This window comes from Macrobrachium rosenbergii, chromosome 12 (genome assembly GCF_040412425.1).
Source record: "Macrobrachium rosenbergii isolate ZJJX-2024 chromosome 12, ASM4041242v1, whole genome shotgun sequence".
NCBI classification, from domain to species: domain Eukaryota; kingdom Metazoa; phylum Arthropoda; class Malacostraca; order Decapoda; family Palaemonidae; genus Macrobrachium; species Macrobrachium rosenbergii.
In genome coordinates this window covers 103,402,228-103,427,801 of record NC_089752.1, presented here as the reverse complement: position 1 = coordinate 103,427,801, position 25,574 = coordinate 103,402,228, and the positions used below count along the sequence as shown (strand labels likewise).

General features: G+C 38.8%; 1 protein-coding gene across 3 annotated transcripts; it reads left to right on the top strand.

Moving 5' to 3' along the window:
• Window positions 1-1,862: 1,862 nt before the first annotated feature.
• Window positions 1,863-25,222, top strand: LOC136843812 (protein abrupt-like). 3 transcript variants are annotated; one of them, XM_067112576.1, is made up of 5 exons: window positions 1,863-1,998; window positions 9,491-9,588; window positions 11,197-12,153; window positions 23,090-23,269; window positions 24,501-25,222. In XM_067112576.1, exons 2-5 carry the CDS (start codon window positions 9,508-9,510, stop codon window positions 24,810-24,812), a joined length of 1,530 nt encoding a protein of 509 aa, XP_066968677.1. In that variant the 5' UTR covers window positions 1,863-1,998; window positions 9,491-9,507; the 3' UTR covers window positions 24,813-25,222. The 3 variants fall into 3 exon arrangements, with proteins under 3 accessions (XP_066968677.1, XP_066968678.1, XP_066968679.1); XM_067112577.1 differs by having other exon boundaries at window positions 1,871-1,956; XM_067112578.1 differs by having other exon boundaries at window positions 1,979-2,244.
• The last annotated feature ends 352 nt before the right edge of the window (window positions 25,223-25,574 follow it).

Genomic DNA, 25,574 nt, shown 5'->3' with positions numbered 1-25,574 from the left:
GCACAGTCTAAATGCTTACAACAGCTGATTCTATAGCCCCCTTTCTCCGGAAGGTGTTTTCGTGGAAGTTCCAGGAATTTGGGGTTGACCCAAGTGATATACTTCTTCAACCTCCAATCAATTATGTGGAGGGGTCTTTCCCACACCCTCCTAAGATCACCTCCTATCAAGTCCTCTAAGGAGAGATTTGAATCACACCCACTACAGTCCTTCCAATCAGCTACTTGAAGGGGAGGCCTTGCTGATTAATCCTTCCAATAAGGCTAGAAGGAGGTGAGATTTACAGATAGCAAGTTTCCTGAGGGTTCAACGAGTGAGAGACCGACGAGGAGACGAGAGTCAGAACTGTGTCCTTCAAGGAGAGTACTTCTCCCAATCGCTTCCGTGTTCCCCATATAGACTGATTCAAGAGTGATTCGTTTCTATCATTGTAACTTGTAAAATTTGTACTGATCTTTATAATATTAAGTACTAATTAAAGTGAAGAAATTACTGATCTCGTCTCTATACGCCTTTCTGAGAGATATCAATATTTAAAAGGAATAAATATACAAAGATAGCACATCATCCATGAAGGATCTGAAGGACACCTCGAAAAGAAACCAAGGTAAGAAGAGAAAGACTAAAATCTATGCAAACATATAACGAAGGACGTAAAAAGGAACAATAAAAACATTACACATATATATATAAAACATAACTGCCGGTCGGTTTTCACGTCTTATTTATCAGTCTGTTCTAAATATAAATTCATTTCTCTCTCTCTCTCTCTCTCTCTCTCACACTCTCTCACACACACACACACACACACACACACACACACACACACATACACATATATATATATATATATATATATATATATATATATATATATATATATATATATATATATATATATATACACACACACACAGTATATATAACACAACTGTGGTCGGTTTTCACATCTTATTTATCAGTCTATTCTAAATATAAACTAATTCTCTCTCTCTCTCTCTCTCTCTCTCTCTCTCTCTCTCACACACACACACACACACACACACACACACTTCATGCACAGAGATGGGGCTCATGCATAACAACGTAATAAATAAACTACATACATCTATGAAATATATAAAAATCTCATGTGCACCAGTTATACTGCCAAGCCAGATTGTATGATATTAACATAACCAAAGTTTATATGGTTCTCTCTGTATGAGAATAAGTGATCGACTCATCGAGGTAGGCACGTGTCAGACTACGACGTGAAGACGATGCTTTCCAGTGCAATAAAACAATTCAGCTTCGTTTTATGCAGAGCGTTCATTGTCCGTTTAGTTGTAAAAGTACAAAAACATGACCTGTTTGATATATTTAATGATAAATTAATTCATCTTATGCCAAAATTACTTCGAAATATGCTTGATGCGAGATCATTCTCCATATTTCAGGCGCGTAGCTGTTGATGATATGAGAGACACTATCTCTGTAGCGTTGGAGTTTCAACTCCTATAGAAAACCTTTTGTTTGGATGTTCTAACGCTTAGAAATTAAGAACGTGCGAAAATACTTGACGCATCTGAAATATATTTATAAATAAAAGAATTTCTTTCGCTATTGGATAATAAATGGCAGATTAATTAATTCTTTATATATCACGGATAAAGATATATCTTTTAGCATGATGAAATTCTAAAAAATTTTCACTTGGGAATAATTTTCCAAATTGATGAAAGGCCGATATAATTGATATATTAGAAAGAAAGTAATTTTTTTGGATTTAGATTATTATCTTTAATAACAGAAAGGTATACTTTGTAAATTACTTGTAATCTGAAAGAATTTTTAAATATCTAGCAAATGCATCTTTGTTTGTTGACATCTGGCGCAGGTGTGTGGAGTGGAACCAATAGAGCGGCCGCCACAAAGGACGCATCCACTTCCGGCCGTATTTAAAATTTCTGCTAGGTTATGCTCTGCTTGTTTACTTGTATATCCGTAGTGCCAGAGGTACATATATAAGTTTCTCTGTTATTTTTGAAGCAAAGTGTACTATATGTGAGTAATCTTAAAGTACGCTGAGTCAGGTTGCCGCGTCATGGGTCAACAGGGATAGTTTGACGCGTCCAGCTGTCACTCAGCAACAGGCAGGTGGTAACGCTTGCCCGGGTGCGAACGTGAAACGATATTAGTGCTACTTGTTATCGAATGGTGGTTTGTTGAGTTTTTGTGACGGTTTATGGTATAGTTTTCAAGGTACGTTAATGTTCTAACTTGCTTCCAGACATAGGCTTTCCTTACTTGCTTAGGTTAAGCAGGCTTGTCCAGTTTCCTTTCATTTTACATTGCTGACTGTGCAAGCGGAACCATTTATATCTTGACTAAGAATACCTACAATTACGATTATCAAATTTCATTTGCGCTATTTTTTTCTGTTTTGGCCTGGTTTGGCTAGCCCACTGCATGACTTCAATGGGCCAAGTCTAGAAAAGCTCTTCTACTTTTATCACAAGTAGTTTGGGTTGTTGGATGGTACACGGTGTCATTTTAGCACACTGATATGCCTTGGCAGTAAAATTGGGAAAACTGAAGGCTACTACCACTTCCCTCTGGTTTTGGTAACTACCAGTTTGCGTGGAAAATGGACACCATTTTTAGTACCAGCCCCTTTGGCGATGAACTTGAAAACATAGCAAATGATGGCAATTACCATAAAAATAAACAGAAGGCCTAAACATGAATAATATTTAAGGAAAAGGCAATAAATATTCTGGTCAGCGACTGGTGGGAACCAGGCTGCAGTACAGTAGTAGTCTAAGTTTTACCACTAAATTTTCCATGATTTTGTAGTTCCCCATGTACTTATTACCAACATCATCTCATCAAATTCCTTTTATCTTGTCAGTTGCACAATTAAGTCTTAGGGGTATTCTTCTGTATGTGTAGTATGAACATCACATAAAGGGTAAAATCTGTATATTGTGATTGGCAAATGTATGGAATCTCTCTCTCTCTCTCTCATTAACACTGTGGAGTGATTCATCAGGCGTACACGCAAATGTTTTTAGTTTATTTGTTGGTTGCATATATCTGTAGCATATGTAAACAGTCATATAAGTGTCCACCTGTGTTTACCCCCTTTCTCTCTTGCATTGTGTATCATTTTATTCCAAGTCTTGAAAAAGTTAATATTCTTTAATGAAATAAGATTAAAATGAGTTGATTTATTAAAATATATTTGTTCCTATACAGCTTACATTTCAGAAACATCAGATTGATTTGAAAGTGTCAGCAAATGCTATTTGGAAGTTAGGTATTATAAGTAAGGCCTCATTTTTATAACAATGATAAAATCAGTGCAGACGGTTTAGGTCATTTAGCCTTCCTTCACTAGAATACTGTTCTCCAGTGTGGATGCCCGCTTCTGTCAGAGATTTATGTCTTTGTAGATAGTGGCTTGTGGTGTTAGGTTTTTGTTACCTAACACTAGGGTAAATGATCCGGGTTTAGACACATGCATGACTGAATTTTCACTTTTCACTGGATATTTAATTGGAGAAATAACAAAAAAATTAAATCTTTAAGAAAATCTTTCAAAAGATTGAAGCTTCATTAACAAAATGAGCTATGGGAAACTGCCATACGAACTAAAGTAAGCAAGTGAAGTCTTCGTAAAATAGGTGTTGAAGGCAATTTTGAATCCAATATGGTGTCTTCCCAAATGCTGAGACAAAACTGAGAGGCGATTGAACTCTTCCTTCCCAGCGCTCATTTAACGGTGTACTGACATAATTCCGTATATATGTAATGTTTATAGATATTACTCAAGATTTTAGTTGTAATCAGCATGATAAAACATTTTGTTGAGTATACTAGTGAAAGTATGAGACATGGAATTCCTGCCTGTCATGTGGTTGAGCTGAAATGCATTTTTACCCTTAATCCTTGGTTTTATCCTTACTGACATCACATCTGAAGCTCCACAGTGCTTATTTTATTGTAATTATGCACATTTTGTTCTTAATTCACTCACAATACCACTTAAAATATGTGAGAACGTTTGTTTACAGAACTTTACTCCATCAAAGTGGTGAAATTGTAGCGGGAGCAATTTTCCAGCCTTATTGTACATCTGGTTGCCACAAACACCCGAGAGCGGACGACGCATTAGTGAACTGTTTACGATAGAAATATAGTATTTTGTTGTTAGGACTTTTCATTTATTTAAGTCCATATTACTATGGATACTTCTGAGACATGTAATGTGTACATATGAGTGTTACCACTTTTGCGAAAATGCAGCACTGGTACGCGAGTCAAGATGCCTTGACGTCAAAACACAGGACTGAAATAAAGGTTTTATATCCAAAATTATTACTTAAAACACCATTATATTTGACAAAACTTACAGTGTGTATGTGATATACATATATTACACTGTATGTAGTATATAGGGTATTTATAAATAAAAAAATAGGAAAACGTGAAAAATAGCTACATCGTAATGTTCACAGCAAAAGCTTTGAAATTTGTTTCAGGAATCTGGTTTGCTCCAACAATAAGTATTTTCATATACTCAATTTATAACCTTATTCTGGTGTTTAGCTATCTAGTTATTTAAATATTATCTCGCACTCTGGCATCCCGAAAATTTGCTAGAGCTCCCTGTCTAATCCCCGAAACACACCAGCGTTTACCACTGATGTCAAGGAAACAGTGTCAGCGTCTATGGGTACAAATATTTTGCAGATTTAACACAGGAAATGGGCATTTTGTTTATACGAGTGACTTGGCAAATATCAAGATGGTGTCACTCTTCCACTTGTAAAGTGTTTTAAGTAAAAGTACTGAGAGCATCATGGCTGGTAAGTTAGCACTGCACACGCCTAAATCTTAACGAACCTCTGTTTAATCGGAAATATGCCATTATTTTGTAATTTAGGAGAAAACTGTTACTTTGATAGGAACGTAGAGGTCTCAGTGTGTTAGGCTATGTAGAGGGGACACAAGTCTCACTGATGCATTTTCTGGAAGTGTCCAAACAGCGGACGAATGTCGCAGTGTCTCACGCTCCGAGCGTTAACCCTAACACTTATGACTTGGATCATTGACAGATGGTCTCTTTGTTTATCAGTTGTTCCTACAGGGACACAAATCAACACCATTCATATTCAGAGCACTCTTTGTGCACATATGATGTACTGGTCCATGTACTAACAAGGGAGATGTCCACGAAGGTTGGGGAAGGATTTGCCCCTTCATGCAACTTTCCTCATTGTCCTTTTGGCTGTGTTCATAATTAGTAGTATTGCTCATGTGCTCTCATGTTTTGTGTACCTTATTCGTGCCTTTTTGTGCTTCATTTTTTATCCCCATGTTTCCTACCTTTGTGTTTTGTATAATAAAGCACTCATGCTTTTGTATAATAAAGCACTCATGCTCTTGTTTTATGTTTTTGAGTGTTTCTTTGGGACTATATTTTCAGGAATGTGGACAAGATCAGTGTCATTTTGTAGGATATCATGGGCTCTAATTGCTATATGACTCCTGCGACTGTAGGTCCACATTCATTTTGTATTTAATGCAGAGTAAAAGCGTGTTCTCCTTGCTGTGAATGTGTTTCATGGTCTCAGTTGGAGCACTATGAGAGAAGGCGGAGTTGAAAAAAGAAGGACGCTTGTTCTAGCTGCACCCCTTCACTGTAAGGGACAACTGATCCTTCACATATTTTTCCCCCTCCTTCTGCTCCGCCTCCTATGTTCACCATTGTCTTCCTGGGGGTAGTATGTAGAAATTACTCCATCTTTGATAATGCCAAACTGTTTTGGTACCTCCTCCTGCACTACCTGTCATCTATCCCTACCCCTTTTGCATGTTCTCCTCTGACTTATTCTGAGATGGGTATGCACATGACGGAGCAACACAAGCCCTCTTACAGTGCCAGGCTCTCCCCAGGTGAGAAGCATCATGTAGTCTTGGTCACCACTACCTATCGTGCTTCACTGGCAGCTTTGCTGAGTACTTGCAGACTTGGCTGTCACTCAGCATTCCAAGCAACTTGTCTTTTGCAGCTGTTTCCTTAAAGGAATTCAGTTCTATTGAGCCTCTTGTAACTATCGTTGACCCCAGCAGCATTGATTGCAACCAGTATTTCTGTGATGCAACTACAGTACCTGCTTTGACCATGTCTTCTGCTGTAGCTGAGGAGAGCAAGGCTAGTGGATGGAGTAAGGTATAGCAAAACAAACCTGGATCATCTTTTCCCTTCTATTACTCTTCTTTCTTGTTTTCTCTGCATTCCCTATCAATGAGAGATTGTTTAAATGATGTCACATGGCTTTCAGTATAAAATATTTGTTGAAAATGGTGTGATAGGGGAGAGTGCTCCTGAAGTGTTATGAAAGAGATTCCCCCCGTTCGAATTGGAATGTCTTTATCTTTCTCTTTTCCATTATTACTTCTATATTTCAAAAGTTTCTGTAATCTTGCTTTCCAACTTCTATGACTACTACTCCCAAGTGCTGGTATCATGCAGTATTTGGTGTAAATAGCAAGGACTTTTCCACATTTGACAAAATTTACTGCTTAGTTGAATGGGATGACAGACGATGGTTGGGAAATGGTTTGGATGTAGAACATATTTGTTCTTATGTAGCCTAAATACAAAGCTTCACCTTTTGTATAGTATCTCATCTTGAGCTGGAAACAAGTTGACACTTTGTAACAAGAAGGGGTGAGTGGGGGAGTATCCCTCACTCACTGACCGTCGCAGTCTTCTTTTGGCTGCAATAAAGATGTGCTACCCTGTCTTATCCTGACTGCCAGTTGAGAACTTAGATTTTGGATGGGCATTCTCACAGTGCTATTCTCTTTTGTTTAATTACATTATTGTGGCTTCCTGCATTGTATTCTTATGGAATGAAAATAACACTGTTGTCAGCAAAACATGAACTTTGTTGCCAGTTATGTTTCCAGTAATGATTTTACATCTGTAATTAATTGTGTTGCAAGGGAATTTCTTTTTACAGTAGACTTTTCCATGGTACAGTTGTGTGGGATTTGCCAGGAATATAGCAGCTTCTAATGAATGGTTCATAAGCAGCTGTGTCATTCTGTAACTTATCTCTAATAATATAGACTTTTAAGGTATCCCTGATAATATAGACTTTTAAGGTGTCCATGCCCATGGGGTTTGGGCTACCAAGATTAGGTAGTCTTTCTGTCGTTGCCTTCTTAATTCAACATGGCAGAGGAAGGTGGCCTTCACGATCTCTAGAGGCAGTATAGGTGGTCTCGACTTTATTGACTGGTGCATTGGAATAGGGCTTTCTAGTTGCAGTAGTCTTTTCCGTAGAAATTCCCCTGATGGATGTGACTTAGTCTTTGGTTCCTCTTAGAAATTTGTACTATGTTAGTCTCCTTATTTAACCACAAAGGACATCTATTTGTACAAATGGATGGTTAGGCTGTGGGCTCACCTTTTAGGGGTGTGCTTTGCAAAGATTGATATTGGTACAATAAAAGAGAGAGTTTTCTCAGCCATCCCATAGCCACTCTTTCACTTTTTTTTTTGTAGACGACACATTGTCTCTGTCAGTTACTTCAACGTAGTTTTGAGGACAGTTGACCTTAAATTTACTTATGACTTTATCATCTATGGCAAGCTTCCATTTCTCATTGTGTTGGTGAAGTGAGAAGAGGATAAGCATATCACCTCCATTTATACCAAACCCACCAATGTGGAATTATGTTTATGTGAAAAAAAAGCAAATGCCTCAAGGGATATTTGATCAGTGATAGTAATGCATACGTGCTTGGGGCTTTACCACATTACACCACCTGGCATGAGACCCACCAAAAACTGGGTAGAACCTCTCATATTTTAGTTACCTTTTTAACTGTTGCCTATGGTAAACAACTTTTGGAGCCCAAAGGTCAGCTGAGAATTCACTCAGCAAAAATAAGGAGTACTACTCAAACTGTCTGCCAAAAGTGAAAATGTACAACATGGCAACTGCTTTACAAGTCTGTGACCTTTCGAGTGCTTTATCAAACTTATTTCTCATCAGTGTCTCTCTAATCTGTTTAACTCGTTTTTACTACTTACCCTTTGTATGAATATATATTGAACTTACCTTTTTCTGATACTCACATATGAAAATAAAACTGGGATTGATGACAGTTATTTTATCTTCAGCTTTTTGTGTATTTTATTTCATCTTCAGCTTTTTTCCTATTTACTTGTCCGCTCATCTATTCATTCTTATAAACTGGTCAGTGCATTAGATGTCCACTCGTCTATTCTTCTTGTAAACTGATCAATGCATTAGATGAGGAAAATGAGGCATACTGGGGTGGAAGGGAAAGGAGGCTTTGTTATTGTTTGGGTATGATCCACAAGACCAACTGATGCTTATATAATACATTTTAAAGAGGGCTGGTCTTGAAAGTAAGTGAGAAAAAGGAATTGTTTACATGTGTACTTATTGCCACTGTCAAAATATCAGCTCTCCATATATTTACATACTGAGTAACTTAGGTAAAATTGGTGGGCTGTAGAAATGTGTGTATTAACTAGTTAAAAGGCTAACAATAGCTTAAGCAAAGCTGATATTGATCAGTATTTCAAGAAAGCACTTGAAAAAAGTGTAATGCCCCAACTGAAGCAGCTGTTGAAAAAGAGAATTTTTTACAGTGTAATAATACATCCAAACTACAAACAAGAAGAACTTGCCATGCAAAACATTATAAAAAGAGATGTAAGACCTACCAAGGAAACACCAGAATACAGTAGAACTGATTATGTACATTACTATGAAATAGTAAAACCCTCAGCCTGATTATGAAAAACAAACCAAGACCAAATTATGAGGACCTTGAAAAGTGCCATGTAATATACCTCTTTTTATGCCTTGTTGGAGGAGTTTGCCCCACCCTTGTGTGGGGAAAAATGACTGCAAAACTCAGCAATTGCCTCTCATGCCACCCCCCATAGAGGTGACATTTTTATCCACTCCACACAGTGTAGAAAATCAACTATGGGGGAAATCACAAATAATACTAAAATATTATATCATGCTTCAGGTGCATGCTGGCTTTCATTCATTGACTGAAAACTATGGATAGCTGATTAGAACATCAAATGCCCTATTAACTACCAGGAATAAGAAATGACAGATGTATGAGTCATTGCAGTTCTCTCTCTTCTGTTACCACTTTTCCATCTGCACAAGTTAACTTGCTACCCTGTCCCCACAGCATCAGTTTCATTAGTCAGAACTGCTTGAGAAGGGAAGAGAGGGTTTTGCCTTCCAAAACACATCCCAACTAAGGACTTCTATCTCAGACTTCATTATGGATGTTTCTAATTGATGTGTAGCAGTGGTCGTATAAGTAGATATCTGGTAAAGAAAGTGTCCAAACACTGTGAAATAGCCATAGCTATTCAGCATTTCAACATTTTGCATATATATATATACTGTATACTGGTTTTTTTTTGCAGAAGTGAGAGCTTCCATTATGGATGATGAATGTTTATCGCTTACTTGGAATAATCATGGAGCTACATACAGAAGTACATTGAGTGTTTTGAGAGAAGAAGTAAGTGTCCGGTAAAATTAGCTCAACACTGTTTTTAGCTGTTAGTGCAAATGATATTAAGTTTGATGTTACTTTTACTACGCTTATATCATGGCAATTAAAATTTTGTTATTTTGTTTACTTGTTGATGTTTAGTATTATACAAGGTGTTTTGAAATTAGAGGCCCCCCCCCTCTACAGCATAAATTAAAATTGATATGGACAAAAACAAAAGTAATTCAGAACAGGTATTCATTTAAGTTTCTCTCTGAGTATTTAATATTTTATGCGGCCTTCATCTGCCTGTACCACAGCCTGCATTCTTGAGGGGTATGATTTCAGCAAATCGGAAAAAAGCTGAGACTCAAACTCCATTTCCCTGAGCACTTCGGTCACCTCTCTTCGCAGGTCGTTGAGGCTTGGTATACCATCATAGTTCACTGTGCGCGCTTCGGCACATTAAGGTCAGGGGAGCTACCTGGAAATTCACTTGATGAGAAGAAATCGATACCACTGTTTCAAAGCAGCTCCTGTGTCTGAAGAGCCTTGAAACATGGTGCTTTATCATGCAAAAATGTGGCTTCTTCAACAGATAACACATTTTCAGGATCTTTGAGGAAAGGAAATACTCCACCATTAAGCACAGTTTCTCTGAAGTATTCGCCATTCCATGACTGTCCTTTTTCTTTGATGATCCACATTAACCATTTGGCTGTGAAACAGAGAAAAATTCCCAAACATTCAGGAAATTTCACAACTTGGCGATAGTGCACATCATCGCTGATATCATCCAACTTTGCAGCCCAAATTATGTAATTTTGATGATTTGGCTTCCTGACTATATAAATGAAGAATTCATCTGATATGGCAACATGGAGAAAGTCAGCTTCATCCCAGTCTTTAAGAAATGAACCACAAAACCATGCATGGTCTTCTCTCTGTTGCTGAGTGATGTTGGGCTTGCTGATAACATGAAATAGCATGATACCAGATTTTTTCAGCTCATGATATACAGCACTATAACTTCTCTTCTTTCCCCTTTTTGTTTCTAGTTCAAGCACCAATTTACGTAAAGACTTTCTTGGTCTACCCACTGCCTCAGCTATGATGTCTTTTGACTCCTGAGAAAGGACTTCAGGCCTTCCAAGATTCTCACTTTTTTTGCGATGACAGTCATATGGATTTTTGTTCTAGTTTCTTGTAACAAAGGATTCATTACTTTTAATGTATTTAGCTATCCAGGAACTTGAAATGAAGGATGCGCCAGCATCCCTGGCCTCTCTGAAGGTTATAGCCTGGATTCGGTCAATCCATCTGATTTCCTCTGAGTTGTTAGCCATGGCTGTATCTAACTCCGTCACTCAGTCTGAAAATACAAGAAATGTAAAATGAAAAATAGCTTAATAGAAACTTAAAATAATGTACTTGGAGATAGACTATAGCAGAAAACTTAATAACTTTCCATTTGTTCTGTGGAGGGGGAGGCCTCTAATTTCGAAACACCCGGTATATATAGTATATATTTCATGAAATTTCAGGATGGAATGCAGTGTTTTTTTTGTTTGTATATTATTGTATGTAGACTTTCACAATATGTTACTTTTAATGAGTAATTTGTTTTGGTTTCAGAATACCTTAACTGATGTTACGCTCGCATGTGATGGCAAAACATTTGCTGCCCACAAGCTAGTGTTAGTAACATGCAGCGATTACTTCCGTCACATTCTAGGGGATGTGCCATGCCAGCATCCAATTGTATACCTACGAGGAATTGCAGCCAAAGAAATGCAAGCACTGATAGACTTCATGTACACTGGACAGACAGACATTCCTCAGAAAGAAGTTCCCTTATTACTGTCAACAGCTGAAGCTCTACAAATCAAAGGTTTAGGAGTTTTTAGTGCTGGTGAAGGGTCTGATCCAGAGAAAAACAAGTGTGAACCAAGAAAAGAAAGAAGTTCAGGGGTTTCCAGGAAAAGGCGGTCAGAGCCTTTGGTGCACAGTGGACTGAAAGAGGATTCTGCAAGTGCCAATTCAAATAATGCCACTTTGGATAACCACTTTTTAGAAAATCTTTATAGCCATCATTATGCACTAATGTCTACACCAAAAAGAAGAAAACCCGAAGAAAGGCCTTTGCTGAAAAGCCCAGACTTTGCATCACCTTCCCTTTGTTCATCTATTTCTGACAAAACTCACTCAGTAGCGCCGTCCTCACCAATGACTGTGAAAGAGAATGGGGAAAGTAACGTAGTGCCTCGAACAGAAATTAGTGGTCTATACTCTGCGAGAGAGCCAGAAACTAACAAGCCATCATTTTCTTCTACATTGTCACTTACTACATCAACCTATTCCACTCTCAGTCACAGTCCAGTCCATCAGTCACATGTAGATTGTAGTAAAAGAAGTACTTCAAGCCAAGAACCCCTACATGATCCTAGGCCTGAGACTAAGACAGCATCACCACGAGCATTAAATTATACATTAGCAGGTCTGGGAGGAAACAAGGAAGACTATAGTGCAGGATCTTTAGCTAATATACTAGAAGAGTCAAATGCTGGCCTTGCAGATACACCAGAAAACTTGGTAAGTCCCACTTGATACACTGTGAATATTGTTTGAAACAGTGTGCTTCATATTTTATCTAAGTTTTTTGCATATTTGATACCAGCTTAGAGGCTTGCATAGGAAATGAATACAGACGTACCGTTAGTGTATGTTATTATTAGCATTATCATTATTAACCATTTAAGATTCTGATTGCAGTTACCTCTGAAATAACATGAGGTATATGTTCCTGGAGAGGTTGCGTTGTTTAAAATTGTGCTATTTAAACATAGTTTTCCTGGACTCTTGAAAAAGTTTGCTTATTTTGAGCATTATGGTACTATGACTTTTAAAGGAATGTTATGTTTAAAGAAACATTGTTAATACATTAGAAGGTCGCAGAAACAACAGTAAAAAGACAAGTTTTCACTTTATTTAAATTTTGCACTATGCGTGCGTGCTTGTTGTTTATGCTTGACTGGTCATTGTTTGCTACTTCCTGTCCATCCCTTCTCAATCCGCTCTCCCTCCTCATCGTTCATCCCACTCCTCCTCTTCCTCTTCTTTTGACTCCAGTGCTGCTGGGAGAAAAGATAACTGCTGTACAGAAAATCTCTCCTAAGTACAGGCAGTCCCCGGTTTACGACGGGTCCGGCTTACGACGTTCCGAGGTTACGACGTTTTTAAAATATATTCATCAGAAATTATTTCCCGGTTTACGACGCATGTTCCGGGGTTACGACGCGTGTCGTACGCTGATCCGACGGAAGAAATATGGCTCCAAAACGATAGAACAACCAAAATTTGGAGTTTCTTTTTATGAAAAACTCAATAAAAATGCAGTGTACATCGTTTTCAATACACCCAAAGCATTAAAAGTAAAGTTTTCTTAGGATTTTTGATGATTTTCGACGATTTTTTGGTTTACGACGATTTTTTGATTTACAACGTGGCAGAAAAACGGAACCCCCGTTGTAAACCGGAGACTGCCTGTGCTTTGTCTTCTTTATAAAGAATTGTCACATTAGTAAAGTGACGAAAGCATAAGCACATCCCTATTTTACTAATACTCTCACCTTCACTTTGGCTACTTGTCTCTACTGTCATTTGCTGTTGGCCATCCCTCCTTACTCTGCTCACTCTACTTGCTTGTCTGTGCTTCCTCTTCCTTTTTCTCTGGCTCCTGTGATACCTTCTTCATAAAAAATTGCTCTAGTTTCGTCTGTGTTGTTTTCTTCTTTCCTAATTCTACATCTGGGACCCTAGGAACCCTGGCTTGGTTTCCTTCTCCTTCCAGTAGGTAGTATGGCTGTGACATCATCACCACTTGGGATCAACCCAAGCACATGTCTGATTGGAAAGTAATGCTTACGAGTAAAATCGTATTAAATCAAAAGTATTATACAGTATTAGAAAATGTGTTATTTACATTTGTGCTGTTCACAAGGGGACTGTATATCAATTGACATCATTCATAGAAAATTTAAAACAAAATTAATCAAATATCTTGATGTCACAAAGCGCTGAGATGACACTTAGGGTGTGTTGGGAATGGTTTGATTGCATCTCTCCCAGCAGTAAGGACATTTGTGAGAGAGTCATCACCAAACCAGTGTCAAAGAGGAAAATTTTAAAATGTTTACTTATTTTTCCTTACATTTGTTATGTGCAATAATAGGCATAGATAGCAATATTATCAGTTTGCATGATTGAAAATGAAATGTATTTTTTCCATGGTGCGAAGTATCATTCTGAGTTTATACTATAGTTGTTTTCATTTCTAAACATACTCCAAAAGGAGACCATAATTATTATTGCAGTACTGTATAATGAAAATGAATTTTGCACTGAGCAATAAGAGAAAATAATTCCTCAAGCTCATAAGCTGCAAGTCAGAACTGAATGTTTTACCTGACAGTTTTTGGATACCACCAGGAATCCCAGAGGGTTAATTTTATGAGGAGTTTATGTGATGTGGAACTAGCCAAAAAGCCATGAACTTTAAAAACCTTTCAGTTGTTCCCCCGTAGGGGGTTAGTGCCACCACTGCACCTCATGTGGTGCACTGGAGGCATTGCTTGAAGTTCTTTGCAACATCCCTTTGGCTCCTAGCTCCAACCCCTTCATTCCCTTTACTGTACCTCTGTTCAGATTCTCTTTCTTTCATCTTAGTTTCCACCCTCTCCTAACAATTGATTCATAGTGCAACTGTAATGTTTTCCTCCTGTTATGCCTTTAAAATCTTTTCACTGTCAGTTTCCATTTCAGTGCTGAATGTGCTGAAAAAATCTACGCTTATAGAGTAAGGATTTCTGAGTATCTCCTCGATTGAATGGTTGAAGAATTTAACCTGTTTGACTCCTTGGTGCCATTACTCTTTTGCTGAGAGTGATGATGATCTCAGTACCCATATTCCAGGGCAGGTGATCTAGGATGGTGCAGGTTGGTCAGTTCTGACTCTTCCTGTGTTGTACTTCTTCAGAAGCACAGAAAAAAGAATATTTGCTTCCCTAAGCTCTAGGCTGTGTCAGTACCTTGGAACTGATGTGGATGTGCTCAAGACTGGTCCCTGGACAGTCATGAGTGTAGGTGTACTCCAGTGTTTAGTACCAGCCATGGTCCTTGTGCGAGCATACACACCAGTGTTAACATAACCTGTGCATCGCTTAGTACTGCTCTCCATGGGACAGGCAGTGCTAGCTCATGCTGCCTTGATTTAGTAGAGAGGCCAGCTTGGCTGGTTTTTTCTGGTTCAAGGCATGAAAACAGTTAAAATGGTCATATGCATTCACTTAAGTGCCCTCTTACCATGACTTTGCTGTAGGCAATTGTCTTGATCATCCAAGTAGGGGCAGGGTCGGGCTATTGTGTTCCCCTCTACTTTGATAGACAGTCTCTCGTGGTCAGTGTTAGATTCATTTGGACCTAAGAGTTCTTCAATGAACAACCTTGCTTTGAAATTGCTATGGCTTTCTTTCAAGCTGCATTGTGGTTGGGTCTATAGCTCAACATGATGACAGACTTTGCTTTCCTATTTCTACTGAGGAGTAAAAGGCGAGATTCCAAAAATACTTAGTGTCATGAGGACAGATGCTCACCTACCTCTCACCAGTGCTAACCTCTAGGTTGATATGGTGTTGAAGAGGAATAATAGTTTCTACAGTCTCTTTGTCAAGGTAGGTTACAACTGAGAGCAGTTATGCACTATGGAACAGATCAGTCCTGGGTTCTTCCTTTCCAAAGAGCAAGGATTCTGTGTTATCTGCCATGCAGTATCCATTTAAGTTCTCTTGGGATCTATGAAGGGTACTGCAACCAGACCATCAAGAGTGAGTATCCTGTTAACATAGGGCTTGGGGAAAGACCATACCTTTTCCAAAGCATGATCCAGATTCCAGCATTCTTCATTGAGAAGGGGTCAGGAGTCTCCCAACCACACTTCATCCATGAAGGGAAGCAAGAAGAATGGAGGAGGGCAGTGAAATTAGCAATCCCCCCTTTCCTGCTGCTGCAAGTAGGAAGATGCTTGTTATGCTATTGGGCAATGTGGCAGTGACAAGGTATCGGTAGTCTGTGTCCTTTGAAACAATTATAGACTACCCTTAAAGGACCAATGCTTCCCCATCTCCCCAGATCAGTCTCATTTTCTTCCTGTTTTCCAGGATCATCCATATCTCTCGCTCTGTCAGCTGAGGTGTGGACAGTGCAGGAGAAGGACATTCAGGAAGTTGTAGAGAACTACTCTCCAGGGGTCTACACATGTTTCTTTCCTGGTAGAAAAGGTAACTGGGGTTGGAGACAGCATGTCAGCCTCTCACCTCTTATAAGTTTATTTTACTAAGTCCCTTCAGTGTGGAAACCCCATGCTCTGTGTTGGCTTTAATCAGAGAGGGTAGTTTCATGCTTTTGATAGATCAGAAGGTTGCATATTTCCAGGTACCCATCTATCAGGACTCAGAAGTACTGCTTTATTTGCAACAGGGCAGTCTACCAGTACAAGATCTTGTGCTTCAGACTGTTGGCTGCATCACAGGTAATCAAACAGGTGTCCACTCTGGTGGCTGCTTTGGCCAATTTGCTCGGAATCTATTACTGGATCTCAACAACTGGTTGATCCTTGCAATTGTTTTTGAGATTTAAAACATCATCTGCACAGGGTTTTTGTTATATTGACATAGATTAAAGGAGGTACACGTCAGTTCTTGGTTTATGCTAGTTCTATGAAAATCTGGCTTCCTAGAAAAGCAGCATTCCAGTGACTGAAGAATAATGATAGGAGAAAAAAGCTATTTTCTTTTATTTATTGCAGACTTCACATAGGAGAAAAAAAAGCTGGTTATTTATTTAATTTACTACATACTCCACAGATTAGAGTTTTTATGTGACTTTTTAGGTAAAGAAATAGGAAAAGTGTAAATTAAATTTTCAATATTTTGTAACTCTCAACCTAAAGTACCGTACACTCTTTATAAAAAAGCTCTTAAAGCATAGGATAAACAGATAAAATCAGATTCACCGATTTATACTTACCAAATTCATAAACATGATTGCTCATCATCATCAGCATCCCCTCCAACACAGTGCAACATGAGGGACCACTGTCATATTCTTCTGCTCCCATATTTCCAGTGCTGTCACTTCTACGAATCTCCACTCGCATTCAGCCTCCTGTCTCAATTCTCTTCTAAATAGGTTTGGGTCTTCAGGCTCTTCTAGTACCCAGAGAAACCCACTTGACTCTCTTAAGTACTGTTCTCCCCCGTTCTTTATCATTATTTCATTCATTTATAGAACTTGCAGTTTCCCTTATGATGTCATTTCTCACTCTATCCTGCCATCCGATTCTTAATATCCTTAAAAGTTTTTTTCCTAAAGTGACAAAAATATTTTGATATACTTTACTGTAATTTTATAATGATGGTATGATTATGTATGTATAGTGATGTAGATTGAAGTATACTCATTTTGTTTTGTGTATAAATTTTGGACATTTTTACTGATTATTTTATTATAAGTTTTGGAGTCCTGTTTATTGGTTTGTTTTTGTAGCCAAGATGTAGTTAGATCTTGCCAAGAAGATAGGAGATTGCATAGCTAGCTGTCAGTCATGCCTCTTGGGCAGATTTAGAAAGAGTGAAAATATAGATTGACCACTTTGTCTCTAAAAATGTGAATAAAATGACTGAGTTTGGACTCTGGAAAATTTTACATTTTTAGTTCTTCATATGCTCATTAAGCTTTCTTTTTAAAATACAACTGAGAAATAAGAAAGTTAGAAAATTCAAATATAATTTTATAAGTTATTTGGTCATGTAAAATTATTTGTTAAAGTTCTCTAACCATATGATGAACTGAAAACATCAGATTTGTGCACCTCTGCCCACCAGGTTTTTATTAGTATTAAAGTGTGTAAAGGGAAATTTTTTCTGTTCTCTATATCTGGGCCTGGAAGTTCACCTCAAACATTGAATGGCATAAGTAAGTTTTTGAGGCCACCAGGGAGCTACCAAGGTCATCCTGAGATTCTGAGAAAACATCATTCTGTTCAAGACATGACGGATTAGGCAAAAGGGAGGGAAGGCGTAGACTTCCAGATAGTCCCATGGATGTTGCAGGGTGTCCTCTGCCACGGCAAAGGAATCCAGAACCACCAAACAAGCTTCCTGTTGAATCTTGTTGCGAACAGGTCTATCATTGTTCTTCCCCACAGACGGAAGAGCTTGTCCACTACTCCTGATGCAGAGACCACTCTGTCCCTAGGACCTGGCCCTGACGACTTAGTTTGTCTGCCATTACAGTCGTTTTGCCTGGAATATACCTGGCTGAGAGGTCTACTGTGTGATTAATTGCCCACTGGTGCAAAAGCACCATCAGGAAGTGATGTAGGCGTGACACTAGCCCCCCGTTTGTTTACAGAAGCCACCACTGTAGTTCCCCTTTTGCCTGATTCGTCATTCCTTGAACAGAGTGATGATTTGTAAGAATCTCAGGATAACCTTTGTAGCTCCCAGGTGGCCTCATGCAAAATGGTTCCCAGATCTGCTAGTTCTACTATCGGTGGTTCCAAGAGAAATTCCTGCGTGGCACAACCTACTCTGCCAACCTCATGAAGAGATATTGTCAGTCAGCAGAGTTCCTATCTCTTCACAGCTGGAGTACTGATCGTCAATCAGTAGAGTCCCTATCTCTTCATGGCTGGAGACTATCCAGTATCTCCTGCGAGTGAGAGGCTTTTCTCGCAGAACAGTGGCAGAGATGTCTGGCTATCTCAGAACGTCTTCCTCAGCCATGTACCTGGGAAAATGGGCCGTCTACTGTGATTTGTGTCATCGACAGGGTTTCTCTCAAGTTGTAACTTCTGTTCAACAGATAGCTGATTTCCTTGTTTTTCTCCAGACAGAAAAACATCTTTCTGTTTGTGCCATCAAGGCTACAGGGCTGCCTTGGATGTGGTTCTTCGCTTAAAAAACGTGAACCTGTCCTGCTCTTGGGAAATCTCAGTGCTCCTCAAAAGCTTTGAACAGTCATGTTCTCCTAGAGAACTTAAACCTCCTACCTGGGACCTGACTCTGGTACTAAGTAGCCTCACTCGTACTCCATATGAACCTTTGCAACAGTCTTTGGGCAGAAACTTGACCCTGAAAACAGTCTTCCTACTGGCCTTAGCTTCACCAAAGAGAGTGGACGAACTCCACGGTCTGTCTTTTAATATTAAACATACAAGAGGTTGGGGGTCAGTAGCCTTCGAATTTGTCCCGGAATTCATGGCTAAGACACAAAATGGTTCCTGATGACAAGAGTTGAATCCTTTTCTATCTCTTCCCTTGGGGACTTTGTTGACAATGATCTGGATGAATTACTACTTTGTCACGTCAGGGCAGTGCATAGTTATCTAAGAAAGGCTCATCACCTCAGGCCGAGGTGTCGAAGACTTTTTGTTTATCACAGTCCGGAACAAGAAAGAAGTGTCCAAGAATACAATCTCCTTTTGGCTAAGTGAAGTAATTAGGCATGCCTACAGTTCTCCTTCAGCCTCTAATGCCAACACAGTGCGTGCAAGAGCACATAATGTTAGGGAATTAGGCCCCTCCTTGGCATTCAAAAAGAACTTGAATGTTCAGAGGGTTTTGAAGGCTGGTACTTGACTTCATCAGACCACCTTCACATCCTTCTATCTAAGGAACATTGCCCACAGGTCCTTGGACACTTTTTCCTTAGATCCGGTGGTGGCTGCTCAACAAGTTGTGTAACTCATCCAGTGCCCCTAGTGGGACAGTTTGTATCTTACTTAAGATAATGGTATGAAAGTGAGAATGATTGAGATGACTGGTCTTTTTCCTTTTCCCTTTCCCCTTTCTTCTTTACCAGTGGGCAGTGAGAAGGTTGATCCATCATACAAATGAACTGGTTGGATACAGATAAGTGAGTAGTCTTGCTGTCTGAGTATATTGTATTCTACATGAGCACTATAACCTTTCAGTAGCAAGTCCTTCCTCTCTCTAGCAAGGAGAAAGAAGAATAATAAACAAGTCTGGTGGCTATTGTGGTTTGTTATCTGAACAGACATAGATCTTTAACTTCCACTTTGCAGTGAACCTTCATATTGTATGTTATCCCAGTAGTCTGACCATTTGATATCCATTTATCTAACAAGTCAGAGGCTTGCATTTCCATCCTTTGCTTTCACTTATCCAGGAAGTGAGACCAGGTGTGATGAACCTCCAGTCGGTTCAAGACTTATTTTCCTCCCACCAAAAGTGAGTCTATCCTTATGCTAAGACCAAGGTTTTATCCACATATGAACAAATGACAAATTTTTAATTAATTTGTATTTTTCGTAGTTAACAAACCTGCGGTCTTAATGTATACTGCCCACCTCTAGTCACTCCTCTTTGTTATTCCTGGGGCTGGAAGAAACTGAATGTGTCACAGGATTAGAAGAGGTCAGCGGTTGCCTCCTTGTTCATGCCGATGACTAATCTCCGATGCCACCAATTCCTTGCATTACAATTTTAATTGCTTTTTACCGGTTTTCAGCCGGTGCTAGAAGATTTATCCTTATGTTAAGACTGCAGGTTTGTTAGCTATGAAAAATACAAATTAATTAAAAATTTGTCATATTAAAATGCTTAATGATTTTGTAATACTGTATTATTTCCATTTAAATGTTTTAATTATTTTGTAGCTCTACATAAAATTTATATGTATTATAATGTTTTTGTTTTTAAAGCTTATTAAATCATTTAAGAGAGACATTAAAATAAAAAATCTATTATTGTAAATAAAATGTTATAATATTGCTGCTGAAGTGTACTATGTGCTTAATTAATGTTAAGATGGTGGCATCAGCTGCTGTATTTACATAGCTTTTATACTGAATTGTTTTTAACTACAATGTACAGTAATGTAGAGATGGTTTTAAGTATCTGCTTTATAGAGAAGGTTACTATGCCAATATCCTATATAGTGCATTGCATTAATTTATATAGTATAAAAGTTCCAGTTCCTCTCTGAGGAAGTAAAGAAGGACCTACCATGGTGGTTAGATGACAGGAACCTTATGCTGGGAGTGCCACTTGGCACTGGTCCTCCAGAAATGCCTCTGTTTTCAAACGCAACGAGTGAAGGAGTTGTTGGTATCAGGTATGTGGAACCCAAATGACTGGCACCTCTACATCAATGCCCTGGTCCAGAAGGGGGATAGTAACATCAGTGCACGTTGTGCGGTGCACTCTGGGCATTACTTGAGGTTCTTTGCAGCATCCTTTCAGCCCCTAGCTGCAACCTGTTTCATTCCTTTTATTGTACCTTTGTTCATATTCTCTTCTTCCATTTTACTTTCCACCCTCTCTTAATTGTTTCATAGTGTAGCTGCAAGGTTTTCCTCCTGTTACAGTTTTCAAACTTTTGTACTCTATTTTCCTTTCAGCATTGAATGACCTCATAGGTCCCAGCACTTGGCCTTTAGCCAAAATTCTATATTCCACTCCATCAGCATCCTGGAGTTGAAGCCTGCTGTTTTAGCTCTTAAGGAGTTCAGGATTGAGTGATGGGGCTCTCTGTGGTGTTTATGAGCGACAACACTATGGTAGTGGCATATATCAACATGGAGGGAGGGTTGGTTTCTCTCCCTCTCCACCAGTTGATGATGCAGGTGCATAAGTGGGCTTTGGCCAACTCAGTAGAGCTGACTGCCAGATACATTCTGAAGTCTTGGAATATAGTGGCAAACAAGCTCAGCCACCAGAGACAGGTGACAGGGACAAGTGGTCCCTGCATCCAGGTATAGCAGGAAGGCTTTTCTTGGTTTGAAGGACCCTAAGTATTGATCTGTTTTCCACTTCATACATCAGAAAACTCCCAGTCTTGAGTTCAATAGCTCCAGACACATGGACTGCGATGGAAAATGCCTTTCAGCAGTCTCAAACTAACTCAGTTGACACCCAAGTTGCCACATGCCGAGTGGTATCCAGAGCTGCTAGCTCTGTTATCTGAGGTCCTTACAGAGATTCCTCCATGGCACAGCCTTGTAGAAGCAGTGGCACTTCACATCTGGAGACTATCCAACGTCTCTACAAGCAAGAGGCTTTTCTTGCCACACGGTGAAAGAGATGTTTGGAGACCCAGGTAAATCCTCAGCAGCTGTGTTTCAGGGAAAACGGGCCATCTTTTGTGGTTGTTATCATCAGCAGGGTAGCACTCCAGGCAGAGCAACTCTTCAGCACTTAGTGGGCTTTCTCGTCTTTTTTTCGCTGAGAGAGGCTTCTCTCTATCTTGGCCATTAAGGTCTATAGATTGGCTGTAGGCCAAGTCTTGAGGCTTGAAACAGTAGGTCTCTCTTCGTCGTGAGAGATCACCATGCTCCTGAGGAGCTTTGAATAGAGTTGTTCCCTCAGAGAATTCAGGCCCCCCAAGCGGGACATGACCCTCATTCTTAGGAGTCTTGATCATTGCCCGTATGAGCCTTTGAGAGAGTGTTCAGACAGGGATCTGACCCTAAAGACTGTTTTTCTTCTTGCCCTGGCATCGGCTTAAAGGGTAGGTGAACTTCATGGCCTCTCCTTTAACATTAAACACTCGAGGAGATGGAGTCTCGCTTGCTGGAATTTGTCCTGGATTTCATGGTGAAGACTCTGAACCTGTTGGTTCCTGATGTTAGCTTCAAGTCCTTTTTAATCCCCTCCCTAAAGGACTTCATTTAGTGATTTGGACGAGGTGCTACTGTGTCCCATTAGGGCGCTGCAGTACTATCTTAAGGGAACTCATCATCTCTGCATGAATGTCAACGCCTTGTTAATACTAGCAAGACCAAGAGAGAGGTGTTCAAGAATACAAGTGGGCATATGACTCTTCCAGCAAGGCTGGTGGGTGCCAGATGCCCCTGACTTCATGAGTTCTCGCCTCATGAAGTAAGGGTATCGCCCCCACTCTGGCATTCCGTATGAACCTGCTAGTTCAATAGGTGTTGCATTCAGGGGTGTGGTTGCACCAGATCACCTTCACCTCCTTTTTTACTTGCAGGACATTGCCCACAAGTCTTTGGGAATGTTTTCCTTGGATCCTGTCATGGCTGCCCAATAAGTTGAATTCTTCTTAACATACAAACCTGAAGTTCTCTACATGAATTCCCTCCCCCCCAGCCACCCCTCTCATCTGGCAGTAAAGTTTAAATGGCTGTTCCAGCTTGTGTTTGCAAGTTAAATCCTAATGTGAAGGACTTCAGGTTTGTATGTTAGGAAAAATAAAAATGATTTAAAAAAAAAAATTGTAATGCTTGTTATTCATGGTTTCTTAGCATTTTCTCAGTTTTTTTTAATTACTTGGAAAATAAATATTTAAAAAAAATTGTAATGCTTGTTATTCATGGTTTCTTAGCATTTTCTTAGTCTTTTTTTAATTACTTGGAAAATAAATTTCTGGCATTGGTTTTTTAACTTTCCCTCATTTTTCTAATTTTAGCCCATAACTTTTTCAGATGAAGGCTGAAGTGAAGGAAGAAGCTTTAGATTTTACCAATACTGCACTGTCAGAAGGCTTGCATGGTGAAAATATTCCACTCAGTACCAACAGCATTGAAGAAGAGACCCGTATATATCTGGATGCCTTTACCAGAAGTGCCAATTTGAATAAATCTGTTCCCCTTGATGAACCGCAGGTACTTGAGATTGTTTTGTTGGTTATAAAGGACTTTCATGCAGTGCAGCTGGTTATTCTTCTTGAAGTTTTCTTTACCAAAATCTGAGTCTTAGAGTCAATGTTTGAACTGTATTAATCTGAAAAATGACAATTCCTATTAAAGTGCATTGTAGCTGTAAGAATAATTTTTTATTTTTCTCTTTCAAGGCATTCCTTTGATTAATCTTGATATCTAAATTAAATACTACTTTTCAAATATATATTTATAAAAATTCTGTTTGATCACTTCATATTTTCATGGCTGTTGCTCATTTGTTAATTACATTCCAGTACTACCTGCTAGATTGTCCATTTGTTGTCCATCATTTTAATTACAGACACACTCATGCAACGACTTTACATCACAGAAACACAATCATTTATGTTGCTTTTATTTAAACTTACTAAAATGTTATTCTAATACACAAACCTTAAATAAATTTCTTATATTCAATCTACAATTTACTTTTTTGTTTGTAAATTTAAGCATTCACAAGCTCTTTGATGCCCTCTTGAGTTATCCATCAGAGGCAGATTTGGGCTTGTGAGTAGAGGAAGTGGAAGATTGAGATTTTAGTCGCTGATGACATTGTCATCGTGAACACACATATACATAGGAATAACAGTAGAATTAGACCCTACAGTAGATCTGTCTGCCCCCTTAAAAAAGGTAAAAGTAAAAAATGCTGTCCATCTAAATATACAAAAGAAATATTGTTATATATGGCATGGCATGTGAAAATTTAGAAAATTCTTACTCTCCAAACATAGAGTCCTTGCGTTGAGAAAATGTGTAACAGAAGTTGAAACCTTGGATAAATACGTAATCCAATGTGTTTCCTGATAACACAGTTATGTTAACCACATTTTATCAAAGGATGTTAACTTTATTTAAACTTGGAATAAAATAACCATACATGAGCAAGAGAGAGAGGGGCTAGACAGACAGACATTCATACTATTGCTTATGGAACCTGCAACTTGAACACATTTCTCATGCCGCACATAATACTGAGTGGTCGCATGTCTGAGCAGTTGTTAAAGAGCTGTGTTATGAAGTGAGTAGTGTTTGTATTAATGATAGAAACCAGCTTAATGTTGCATAGAGTACTGTCATAATTGGGGGAGTGATATGATCATTAAGGAATGTTAAATCGGATATTAAGTCAGATACTGTTTTCCGTATATTCAAAATCTCTTACTCTTCACAGGAAATGGGATCTAGTGATGGAAGACCATTTTCATGTCCCATATGTCATAAGTGCTTTGCAAAAGCTGCCATACTGAAACGACATCATCTTGCCCATTTCCGTCCGTATGTTTGCCACATCTGCACAAGAGCTTTCACTAGACGTGAAGTTCTTGCTGAACATCTCTTGGAGCATAATGGTGCAGACTTGAGGTTACCTTGTCCAGTGTGTAACATGACCATAAAACGGAAACGTAATCTCCAGGCCCATATAAAGGTAAAGCATCCTGATTATTACAAGCAGAAAATAGCTAGCAGGGAATCTCTCTGTTGAGTGGTAAACTTTACAAGTGTAAGTGATTTATTGGTACTTACTTGTATGGAAGATATTTTTTGTAACTTATTTATAATTTTATTTCTTAAGGTATTTCTGGCTCTTTTGTTATAGGTGTCTAGTCGCTGGACAAATGGAATCGTAGCTAAAGTAAAAAGGAAATTAGATCATTGATGTGATGTAGAGTACTTATATCATGTCATGCTGTCTCATGTCACATTCTCAAAGAAACTTATTATCTGCATTGAAAATGTCTCTTATATTTTTCATAAGAGAAGGGACCACTAAGGGATCATGATAATTTTTAATGGTATTGGTTTTATTTTCTTTTATTTGCCCAAAAAAGTAAGTATAGCTTAGTTTAACCAGACCACTGAGCTGATTAACAGCTCTCCTAGGGCTGGCCCAAAGGATTAGATTTATTTTACGTGGCTAAGAACCAACTGGTTACCTAGCAACGGGACCTACAGCTTACTGTGGAATCCGAACCACATTATGACGAGAAATGAATTTATATCACCAGAAATAAATTCCTCTAATTCTTCATTGGCCGATCGGAGAGTCGAACGCTGGGCCAAGAGCATGCTAGCCGAGAGCTGTACCCACCCCTCCAATGAAGAACTTTTATTTGCCCAAAGTTGAGTAGATAAGTTGACAAAGTTTGTCAGTTTCACACGAATTAACTTTGCCATTAAATGTTTTAAGACATTGGATAGATAGTCAAACTGATTTTTATGGGGTCTTTGTTACTGCCTCTGAAAG

Bases quoted from the DNA above. Each gene is read 5' to 3' on its own strand.
- LOC136843812 (XM_067112576.1), top strand. From the start codon at position 9,508: ATGGATGATGAATGTTTATCGCTTACTTGGAATAATCATGGAGCTACA. The intron at 9,589-11,196 runs GTAAGTGTCCGG...TTTTGGTTTCAG, and splicing joins TGAGTGTTTTGAGAGAAGAA to AATACCTTAACTGATGTTAC. The intron at 12,154-23,089 runs GTAAGTCCCACT...TAACTTTTTCAG, and splicing joins CAGATACACCAGAAAACTTG to ATGAAGGCTGAAGTGAAGGA.